The 12,207-nt window shown below is 44.1% G+C and overlaps 1 protein-coding gene across 5 annotated transcripts in view; it reads left to right on the plus strand.

Moving 5' to 3' along the window:
- The window catches only part of PPP1R12A (protein phosphatase 1 regulatory subunit 12A), a 342,147-nt gene that overhangs the window by 183,926 nt on the left and 146,014 nt on the right, over positions 1 to 12,207 (plus strand). For 3 of the 5 annotated variants that reach the window (XM_063927386.1, XM_063927383.1, XM_063927384.1), the window contains exons 10-12: positions 5,050 to 5,166; positions 5,644 to 5,859; positions 6,787 to 6,881. In XM_063927386.1, the coding sequence (XP_063783456.1) occupies positions 5,050 to 5,166; positions 5,644 to 5,859; positions 6,787 to 6,881 (428 nt within the window). The remainder of the gene's footprint in view (positions 1 to 5,049; positions 5,167 to 5,643; positions 5,860 to 6,786; positions 6,882 to 12,207) is intronic. The other 2 variants (XM_063927385.1, XM_063927387.1) reach the window with 1 other exon arrangement.

The following is a 12,207-nucleotide window of genomic DNA, read 5'->3' on the forward strand; positions in this document are numbered from 1 at the left end:
TGAATACTTTATACTAATACATATGCCTTAAGCTGGCTATACACTATCCAATAGCGTGTGCTGATTTGATAAATGCTCTGATCCAACGGAACTTCTTTCATTCTTCTTCTTTGTTTTGATCCGTACAGTGAGATCGTAAAGTTGTGTGCTTTATATTCTCCCGATCTAACCGTAGGAGTTTCTGAAGTGTTTTGTCAGCTTCTAGCGCTCCTGCATACGTACTATCCTGGTTTGCCCTATAATTGGATTGTATGAGCGGTATTCAATTAAGTGCAGTTTTTTCGACTGGTTAAAAAAACGGCACTAATTCGATACTCTATTCAATTGCGGGCATTTTTGTCTGTTATTTAATCCATGTTTGTCAAATCAGCATGGGCGAAAATTCCTGTAAATTTACCAAAACACGTGTATCGGCGCCGAATTCGCTGATGCACTTTGTTTTTGCCAGTGCCGAATTTTTCGACCAGTCAAAAAAACAGCACGGGCATTGAATAGGTTGGATGTAAAGTCGACCTAAAAACGGGCGAAAAGAAAATGGCACTAATTGAATACCCCCATGTATGTAGCTTTAGTAATTTTAAGTATTTTTCTTTGCTCAACATCAATAAATGTCCTGCCAAATTAAATCATTACAGCTATCATAGTAAAAAGTGCACTGCCTAAATTTAAGTTTTTGACATGACTGCTTGTGCTGCAGTACTGTTACAGCTTAAGAAATGGGTCCCCGTGTTGTGATCTTTGTAAATGGCTACTTAAATAGATGTGAGAGAGTTCTGAGAACATGGTGGTTTGGTGGTCTGCCCTGTGATGAATAATAGGATCCCACCAGAAAATGTCCTCCAATAATGTCTTCCTCCCAAACAAAGCATGCCATTTTGTGTTAACTTGCATAGTTGCAGGTATTTGAAAGTTACAGCATTATACACTTACTATAGTGGTTCCAGCAGGTGTATGAGATATATTGAAGGGAGGGTTTAGGATTTACAGCAGTTTAATATGTAGTCCTGCTTTTTCATGTGACCAAAAGTAATTGGGCGCTTGACTCAAAAGCTATTTCATGGACAGGTCTGGGCTATTAATTCGTTATTTATTTTTCAATTAACCAGTCAAAATGTCTGGAGTTGATTCCAAGTGTGTCATTTGTATTTGGAAGCTGTTGCTGTCAACCCACAACATGCAGTCAAAGGAGCTCTCAATGCAGATGACAGGCCATACTTGGGTTTTCTGAGAAAACCACGCACTGGTAAGCTCTGCAGCACAAAAAAGTTTTTATGTCCCCAGAGACAGCAGTGGTGGATGATCTCAGGATCCTTTTCGGTGGTATGAAAAACTCCCTTATAACATCCAGCTAAGTGAAGAACACTTTCCAGGAGGTACACATATCGTTGTCCAAGTCTACTAGAAAGAGAGAATTTTTCAAGAGCAAATGCAGAGGATTTATCACAAGACGCAAATAAATCTGCAAGCCTCAAGAATAAAAGGCCATATTAAACTGCAGAAAAAAAACCACCTTCTAAATCCAGTCCAGTTCTGGAGCAGCAGTCTTTGGACAGATGAAACTATGGTCATCCTGTACCAGAATGATGGGGAACAATAGTACAGAGAAGCTTTGGGATGGCTCGTGATCTGAAGCATAACACATCTGTAAAATATGGTGAATGCAGTTTAATGGCATGAGCATGCAAGCCTTACAATGGCACTGGTTAATACAAAATTAGTGATGTGACAGAAGCAGCCGGATGAATTATGTGGTGTATATTGATATACTGCCTGCTTATATTCAGTCAAATTCAACAAAGTTGAATGGATGGTGCTTCACCGTAAAGATGGACATTGACCAAAAACATAATGTGAAAGAAACCCAACCGTTTTTTTTAAGGCAAAGAAGTGAAATATTCTGCAATGGCCAAGTTAGTCACCTAATCCTCGACCCAATCGAAAATGCAGTTCTCTTGCTGGAGACAAAACTAAAGTCAGAAAGATCCATGATCACTTAACAACTGAAGGCCGATACGGTAAAGGCTAGGCAAACTGTAACAAAGAGGAAATCAAGCCCTTCATGTCCATGGGTTCCTCATTTCAGGTAGTCATTGTTTGCAATGCAAAGTGTTCTTTACGAAGTATTAAAAATTTACTTTTATTTATGATTTGTTCAATTACATTTGAGCCCCTGAAAATAGTCAAGTGTGTATAAAAATAGTTGCAGTTCCTAATTGTTTCATACAATATTTTTGGTCAACCACTCAAATTAAAGCTGGAAGTCTGCACTTCAGTTGCATCTCCCTTTCCACTGTGGTGTCTGAAAATTAAGCTTGCAAACTCGCCTCCGTATGATTGCCGTGGTAGCACTGGACAGAAGCCTCCGTATGGTTTGACGTTGGCTCCGTGTGATTGCCGTGGCAGCACTAGACAGAAGCCTCAGTATGGTTTGACGTTGGCCCCGTGTTATTGCCGTGGCAGCACTGGACAGAAGCCTCAGTATGGTTTGACGTTGGCTCCGTGTGATTGCCGTGGCAGCACTGGACAGAAGCCTCAGTATGGTTTGACGTTGGCTTCGTGTGATTGCCGTGGCAGCACTGGGCAGAAGCCTCAGTATGGTTTGACGTTGGCTCCGTGTGGTTGCCGTGGCAGCACTGGACAGAAGCCTCAGCATGGTTTGACGTTGGCTCCGTGTGATTGCCGTGGCAGCACTGGACAGAAGCCTCAGCATGGTTTGACGTTGGCTCCGTGTGATTGCCGTGGCAGCACTGGACAGAGGCCTCAGTATTGTTTGACGTTGGCATATCAGCGTTTCACAGCTGTGTTGTTCTACAGCAGTCTCTTCCTGTTCTGGTTTATGTTTTGGAGTGCTGTCACAAGAATGTTGTAGATTGAATTAGAGTAACGAGGGAACATTACATTTCTTGTTAAACTTGGCAAGAGTGGAAGCATAATCAGAAAGCTGTTAGTGCAAGTTTTTGGGGATTATACTATGAAGAAAACAGCAGTTTGCAAGTGGGTAAAACGTTTTTCGGAGTGAAGAGAAAGTGTCACTGACTAAGATCAGGATGGCCAGCAATAAGCAAAACTGAAGAAAACATTGTAAAAGTTTGTCAAATTGTGCGTGAAAATAATCAACTGACTATTAGTAGCATAGCAGAGCATGTGACCATCAACAGTCAACTAAGTTTACTATTTGGAAGTACTGAAAGGCTGCGTGAAAAAGTTAGATGGAAACGACCCAAACTTTATGCCAACAACTCATGGATCCTGCACCACGGCAATGCACCTGCTGACATGGCACGGTCTTTGAGGGGTTTTTTAGCTAGTAAACAAATAACTGTGTTGGAACACCCTCTCTGTTCACTGAATTTAACCCCCAATTAATTTTCTGTTCCTGAAGATAAAAGGAAACATTAAAAGGAAGGCAATTTGATGACATCAAGAGTAGTGACGGCAGCTCTGAAGCCTATTCTACAAAACCATTGTTTGAAGGGTGGACTAGGTGCTGGCAATCAGTGCATAGCTTTGCAAGGGAAGTACTTTGAAGGCAACCACAGTGATATTCAGCAAGTGTTTAAGTAGCGATTTTACCGTGATGAGTTAACATACTTAGTTGACTGACCTTGTTCAGAGCCAAAATTATGAATGGTCAGTGTCTAAATATATATTGAACTAACGGTCTGTAGTAAGGGTTGTGAATTTATGCAGTGATGATTATGTTAAATACACTCAAATCTTTCTTTTTGAAGCATAAAATTTGGTAAGAAAGTAAGAGGTTTTTATTTAACAATTTGGAAGGTCGCAGACTTAAAACAGTAACACAGGTTGAGTCTCCCATAACCTCTCAACCTTTCGATTTCGGATGAGTCAATGTACAAAAACTTTGTTTAATGCAGAAAATGATTAAAACTGTTGTTGAAAAAGTGTATATGAAACCTAATTGCATTCTGTATTTAGACTTTGGTCCCATCCCCAAGGTATCTTTATGGTATGCAAATATTCCGAACTACGGACAAATCAAATATTCAAAACACTTTCGGTACCAAGCATTTTGGATATGAGAAACTCAACCTGTAGTGGCACAGTGGAGGGGAATTACTCCCACAGTTCTGGAGTACTGTCATCTGTTTCATAAATGTTTGTATGGGGTTTGTTTCATTTTGAGTTGGAATTTAAATCATATGGAAGGTGTAGTCCGTTAAAATAATTAGTGATTTATGGTAACACTTCTAATGTTCTCCTTAATTCAAGAACAGTTCCCCCTCTGCATTTTATACTGATTGACAGCGCTGGGACTGTGAATTGGATGTTGACACTAGTAAAAGTATTTAAATTTTATTTACTCTTAATGCCGTATAGTCTCTAGTAAATAGGGAACAATTTTGCAAATCTGGGACATTACAGTGAGTGAATATATGCCAAGCAGGTAAGAGTATGCAGAATTGTTTTTAGCTTTAGCAATAGGAAAAAATACTGCTTAGAAAATGATGAATAGATCCTGTTTTATAGTTTTAAATACTTACTTAACACCGTTTCTAGTCTTTACCACATTACTCTGTAGATGCCATGCTACTACAGGAGATTACTTAGCTGCGCCGTTCAGGGGAAACACTGCTCCTCTTGAAGAAGTCAGTTGAGTGCGCCATCGAGTAACCTTAGTGTTGAGGTCTGTGCCATTTTCATTGTGGGGCTCACCCACCCTACTCTACTGCAGGAGGCATGGCTAATTGTATCTCTTGCCAAAACCCTCTAGTTTAGAGTTTCCCAAACATCACCGTTACAGTCCAGATTTATGGATACCCATGTTTAAACTCAGGTGAATTAGTACCTCAGTCAATTTGATTTAACTGTCTGGGCTCAAGTATGGAAATCCTCAAAACCTTGACTATAATGGTGGAGTTTGGGGAATTCTGTTCTAGTAATTTTCACAGTTATCTCTTCTATATTGCCACATAACAGTGCTACGGTTCCTTCATCCACCATTCGGTAACTGTGAAGAGATGAAGATTTGTTAATTTCTCGTTCTATGCTTTCCTCCTTATTCTATCTTACTCTTCTTGGGTTCAGTATGATTTCATGGCACCTTTCATGCCAGTGGTGGAGTCTGCACATCCTACTTCATGGAGACAGGGCTTGCGCAAAACTGGCATAGTCCTTGTGCCAAGTAAAGGTGACAAGTCCATGGTGAGGAATTAGTGTGCACACTTCGCTGTGGTTCCAGGTTGCAGACTATTTTTTAATCAGATTTACCTCACTGTGCATGGTTTTGAATTTAACAATGTGTTAATCTTGTATACGTTATGTTTTCAATGACTTATCTAACATTCAGAGTAAATCTATTTATTTTAAGAAAATGGGCATTTTCCTTTTGTTTTTTATTAACAAGTTTTCCTGTGTGCTAAATTGGTTTGTGTTCAGTGATATTTTAACTCCATTCAGATTCACACTTGGGTTGGGTTATTTAATCAAAAGTATCCCTGTGTCTTTGACTTAAAATCCTTCTGGTCTACACTGCTAAATGAAAGGTTTATCACAGAACCTGCAGCACTTGATCACATACGTTTTACAGATCTTAATGCCGATTGCTTTGGTGTTGGGTTGAATGAATAGTGGGCTTTGCAGTAAAAATAAACCTTAGTTGTAATATCTTTTTACTTACAGTTCCCCACTCCAGCAACCAAAATTTCCCCTAAAGAAGAAGAAAGGAAAGATGAATCGCCAGCTTCCTGGCGTTTAGGACTTCGCAAGACGGGAAGTTATGGGGCTTTGTCTGAGATTACTGCATCGAAAGAAGCTCAGAAGGAGAGAGACTTTACTGGTGTCATGCGCTCAGCCTCCAGTCCTAGACTTTCTTCTACCCTAGATAATAAAGAAAAGGTAAATCAAAACTTGATTATTTTAATATTCAATCCAGGTGGTGTATTTTGTACACTAACCTTATATGTACTTGTTCTGTTTTCATATATGACTTGTTTTTGGTATGAATTGTTATACCAACTGTCTGGTCAAATAAGATTCAGTCCAAAATGGCATACAGTATATCAATCATCAAAATAAACAGTAGTGTAAAAAATATTGTCTTATAACAAAGTTATGATAAACGAGTGAATACCTAAGAGTTCTTTAATCCGTAGGTAAAATAACCTATCTCCTTTAGATAAACTTTTATCATCCTTGGAGCATATATCCGCTCTGTTTTATTTCAGGTATATTCAGATCACTAGCCCCATGCAACCGCTTATTGTGTTAATACTAATAAGCAAGCATAAGTGATGTTTTTGACACTTACTAAACCTTATTTGTTGTTGCATTCAGTATTATGTCATTACATAAAGATGCTAATAGCTTGGTCAGTAGATGAATATATACCTTGTTTTTAAGGCACAATTCTAAATTTCTTACACATTTTTAAAAAAATGTTTTTATTTATTTAAACCATTACGCTGGTTGTGTCTTTACCCATGTAGTATATTTTAAAAGTTCAAGCAATAGTAACTTTTTTAATATTTGTGACATAGTGCACCACAATCTTTGTCTTAAGGCACCATACATTAGTGATGACTTTATTCAATTTCCTGAGTCAGGGAATTGGGAATATTTAAAGTTTAAAAATCTTGAACCCCTGATCCCAATTGAAAATTTGTCAGGATCATCAAATCTGGGATTTTTTACAGAGTCAGGCGACCCAGGAATTCTCCATAGCCCCTTTCACATCGCACAGTGACCCGTGTCCACCGTAAATATGTGACACTATCTTTGTGCCTTCTGAATAATTGAGAACTTTTGTTTATTTTTTATTTACAGGAGAAGGATGGTAGAGGGGCAAGGCTTGCATATGTTGCTCCAACAATACCTCGGCGACTTGCAAGTACTTCTGATATAGAAGAAAAAGAAAATAGGTAATCTATCCACAAAGTACAATATATAGTACGTTTTTTAATAAAACAATACAAGCTGGGTTTGGATCATAGGGTTGACAGTATCTTAGTCAACAGTGATTAGGTCGACACCTGAAATAGGTCGAAATGGTCGTTAAAGCGACATGGGAAAAGGTGGACATGAGGGTTTTTTTTTTTCTTCATATTTCTCTGACGTCCTAGTGGATGCTGGGAACTCCGTAAGGACCATGGGGAATAGCGGCTCCGCAGGAGACTGGGCACATCTAAAGAAAGCTTTAGGACTATCTGGTGTGCACTGGCTCCTCCCCCTATGACCCTCCTCCAAGCCTCAGTTAGATTTGTGTGCCCGACCGAGCAGGGTGCAATCTAGGGGGCTCTCCTGAGCTTCTTAGATAAAAGTTAGTTTTAGGTTTTTTATTTTCAGTGAGACCTGCTGGCAACAGGCTCACTGCATCGAGGGACTAAGGGGAGAAGAAGCGAACCTGCCTGCTTGCAGCCAGCTTGGGCTTCTTAGGCTACTGGACACCATTAGCTCCAGAGGGATCGAACACAGGCCCAGCCTCGGAGTCCGGTCCCAGAGCCGCGCCGCCGGCCCCCTTACAGAGCCAGAAGCAAGAAGAGGTCCGGAAAATCGGCGGCAGAAGACATCAGTCTTCATCAAGGTAGCGCACAGCACTGCAGCTGTGCGCCATTGCTCCTCATGCACACCTCACACTGCGGTCACTGATGGGTGCAGGGCGCTGGGGGGGGGGGGGGGGGGGGCGCGCCCTGAGCAGCAATATTAACACCTTGGCTGACAAAAATACATCACATGTAACCCCCAGGGCTATATGGATGTACATTAACCCCTGCCAGAATCCATAAAAATGCGGGAGAAAAGTCCGCTAAAAAGGGGCGGGGCTATCTCCTTCAGCACACTGGCGCCATTTTTCCCTCACAGCTCCGTTTGAGGGAAGCTCCCTGGCTCTCCCCTGCAGTTAATACACTACAGAAAGGGTTAAAAAGAGAGGGGGGGGCACAATTTAGGCGCAGTATACAATATATATGCAGCTATAAGGGAAAACCACTTTTTTATAGGTGCTATCCCTGTGATATATAGCGCCCTGGTGTGTGCTGGCATACTCTCCCTCTGTCTCCCCAAAGGGCTTTGTGGGGTCCTGTCCTCTATCAGAGCATTCCCTGTGTGTGTGCTGTGTGTCGGTACGGCTGTGTCGACAGGTATGTGGAAGATAATGAGGTGGAGGCGGAGCGAATGCCTGTAAATATGTTGTCACCCCCTGCGGGGTCGACACCGGTGTGGTTGAACTTATGGAAGGATTACGTGAAAGTGTCGACTCCTTACACAAAAGGTCGATGACACGGAACAGCCGGCTACTCAGCTTGGGCCTGTTCCAGCGTCTCAAATGTCATGGGGGGCTCTAAAATCGCCCGCTACCTCAGATAACAGACACAGATGTCGACACGGATACTGACTCCAGTGTCGACATCGATGAGACTGGTGTACCCTCCAAATAGGTCCACCCGTTACAGGATTGAGGCAATGAAAAATGTATTACACATTTATGATTATACCCCAGGTACCACATAAAAGGGTATTGTGTTTGGTGAGAGAAAACTATTAGTAGTTTTTCCTGCATCTGAGAAATTAAATGAGGTGTGTGAGGAAGAGTGGTCTTCCCCCGGTAAGAAAATTATAATTTCTACAACGGTTATTGGCAGCGCGTACCCTTTCCTGCCAGAGGATAGGTCACGCGGGGAAACACCCCATAGGGTAGATACAGCGCTTACACGCTTATCAGAAAAGGTGGCACTACCGTCTCCGGGTACGACCGCCCTGAAGGAACCTGCTAATAGAAAGCAGGAGGTTACCCTATAAGATATGGTCACACACTAGGGCATTATATTGCGACCAGCCGTTGCTTCGGCATGGATGTGCAGTGCTCCCGCTGCGTGGTCAGATTCCCTGTCGGAAAATAACTATGGATAGGGACAATATTTTGCTGAAAATAGAGCATATAAAAGACGTGGTCTTATACATGCGAGATGCACAGAGGGATATTTGCCGGCTGGCATCAAAAATAAGCGCTAGGTCCATTGCCGCCAGACGGGGGTTATGGACTTGGCAATGGTCAGGCGATGCCGACTCGAATCAGCACATGGAAGTTGCCCTATAAGGGGGTAAAACTGTTTGGGGATAGTTTTTTCAGACCTCGTTTCCACAGCTACTGCTGGGAAATTTATTTTTTTGCCACAGGCTACCCCACAACAAAAGAAAGCACCGTATCATCAAGTACAGTCCTTTCGCCCCAGAAAAGCAAGAGGGCTAGAGGCTCATCCTTTCTGCCGAGAGGCAAAGGTAGAGGAAAAAGCTGCAACACACAGCTAGTTCCCAAGAGCAGAAGTCCTCCCTGCGTCCGGTAGGTCCACAGCATGGTGCTGGGGCTGCTCAGGCGGACCCGGGTACGGTGGGGGCCCGTCTCAGATATTTCAGCGGACAGTGGGCTCTCTCACATGGATCCCTGGGACCTTCAAGTAGTATCTCAGGGGTACAGGCTGGAGTTCGAGACGTTCTTCCCCCCGCCGTTTCCTAAAATCTGCCTTACCGGCACCTCCCTCTGCCAGGGAGACGGTGTTGGTGGATATTCAACACTATAATCACAACAAGTGATTGTCAAGGTGCCCCTCCTTCAGCAAGGAAGGGGTTACTATTCCACAGTGGTTGTGGTACCGCAACGGTTCGGTGAGACCCATCTTGAAATTAAAATACTTGAACTTTTATATCAGAAGATTCAAGTTCAAGATGGAATCGCTCAGGGCGGTTATTACGAGCCTGGACGAGGGGGATTACAGGGTCTCCCTGGACATCAAGGATGCGTACCTGCATGTCCCCATTTACCCCCCTCACCAGGAGTACCTCAGATATGTGGTACAGGACTGTCACTATCAGTTCCAGACGCTGCCGTTGGAGTTGTCCACGGCACAGAAGTTCTTTACCTAGGTAATGGCCGAAGTGATGATACTCCTTCGCAAGAAGGAAGTTTTTATTATCCCGTACTTGGACGATCTCCTGATAAAGGCGAGGTCCAAAGAACAGTTGGTAGTGGGGGTAGCACTCTCTCGGGAAGTGCTACAACAGCACGACTGGATTCTCAATATTCCAAAGTCACAGCTGGTCCCGACGACACGTCTTCTGTTCCTGGGAATGTTTCTGAACGCAGACCAGAAAAGAGTGTTTCTTCCAGTGGAAAAAGCCGAGGAGTTGTCATCTCTAGTCAGAGACATCCTAAAACCAGGACAGGTGTCGGTACATCAATGCACACGAGTCCTGGGAAAAATGGTAGCTTCGTACGAAGCATAATTCCATTCGGAAGACTCCACGCAAGGACGTTCCAGTGGGACCTGTGGGACTAATGGTCCGGGTCCCATCTACAGATACAACAGCGGATAACCCTGTCAGCAAGAAACAGGGTGTCGCTGCTGTGGTGGCTGCAGAGGGCTCATCTACTAGAGGGCCGCAGATTCGGAATACAGGACTGGGTCCTGGTGACCACGGATGCCAGCCTTCGGGGCTGAGGTGCAGTCACACAGGGAAGAAATTTCCAAGGAGATTTCGCTTCACATAAATATTATGCAGCTAAGGGCCATTTACAATGCCCTAAGCCAAGCAAGGCCCCTGCTTCAGAACCAGCCGGTACTGATCCAATCAGACGACATCACGGCGGTCACCCATGTAAACAGACAGGGCGGCACAAGAAGCAGGATGGCGATGGCAGAAGCCACAAGGATTCTCCGATGGGCGACCTACACCCAGGAGAATGGGGACTTCATCCAGAAGTTTTCCAAATGCGGGTAAACCGTTGGGAATGACTACGGGTGGACATGATGGCGTCCCGCCTCAACAAGAAGTTGAAAAGATATTGCGCCAGGTCAAGGGACCCTCAGGCGATCGCTGGGGACGCTCTAGTGACACCATGGGTGTACCAGTCGGTTTATGTGTCTCCTCCTCTACCTCTCATACCCAAGGTACTGAGAATAATAAGAAGGCGAGGAGTGAAAACCATACTCGGGGTTCCGGATTGGCCATGAAGAGCTTGGTACCCGGAACTTCAAGAGATGCTGGCAGAGGACCCTTGGCCTCTGCCGCTCAGACAAGACCTGCTGCAGCAGGGACCCTGTCTGTTCCAAGACTTACCGCTGCTGCGTTTGACGGCATGGCGGTAGAACACCGGATCCTAAAGGAAAAGGGTATTCCGAAGGAAGTCATCCCTACCCTGATCATAGCCAGGAAGGATGTCACCGCAAGACATTATCGCCGCGTTTGGCGAAAATTTGTTGCTTGGTGGGAGGCCATGAAGGCCCCGACGGAGGAATTTCAATTATGTCGATTCCTGCACTTCCTGCAAGCAGGGGTGACGTTTGGGCCTCAAATTGGGGTCCATCAAGGTCCAGATTTCGGCTCTGTCGATTTTCTTCCAGAAAGAACTGGCTTCACTGCCTGAAGTTCAGACTTTGGTTAAAGGAGTACTACATATTCAGCCTCCTTTTGTGCCTCCTGTGGCACTTTTTGGATCTCAACGTGGTGTTGGATTTCCTAAAGTCGCATTGGTTGAGCCACTTCAAACCATGGAGCTAAAGTATCTTGCGTGGAAAGTGGTCATGCTGTTGGCCTTGGCCAGGCGTGTGTCGGAATTGGCGGCTTTGTCATGTAAAAGGCCTTATCTGATTTTCTATATGGATAGGGCAGAGTTGAGGACTCGTCCTCAGTTTCTCCCGAAGGTGGTCTCAGGTTTTCACTTGAACCAACCTATTGTGGTGCCTGCGGCTACTGGGGACTTGGAGGATTCCAAGTTGCTGGATGTAGTCAGGGCCATGAAAATTTTATTTTTCCAGGACGGCTGGAGTCGGGAAAACTGACTCGCTGTTTATCCTGATGGCACCCAACAGGCTGGGTGCTCCTGCTTCTAAGCAGTCTATTGCGCGCTGGATTTGTAGCACTATTCAGCTGGCGCATTCTGCGGTAGGATTACCGCAGCCTAAATCAATAAAAGCCCATTCCACAAGGACGGTGGGCTCATCTTGGGCGGCTGCCCGAGGGGTCTCGGCTTTACAACTTTGCAGAGCAGCTACTTGGTCAGGGGCAAACACGTTTGCAAAATTCTATGAATTTGATACCCTGGCTGAGGAGGACCTGGAGTTCTCTCATTCGGTGCTGCAGAGTCATCCGCACTCTCCCGCCCGTTTGGGAGCTTTGGTATAATCCCCATGGTCCTTACGGAGTTCCCAGCATCCACTAGGACGTCAGAGAAAATAAGAATTTACTTACCGA

Source organism: Pseudophryne corroboree, chromosome 6 (genome assembly GCF_028390025.1).
Source record: "Pseudophryne corroboree isolate aPseCor3 chromosome 6, aPseCor3.hap2, whole genome shotgun sequence".
Classification (NCBI taxonomy): domain Eukaryota; kingdom Metazoa; phylum Chordata; class Amphibia; order Anura; family Myobatrachidae; genus Pseudophryne; species Pseudophryne corroboree.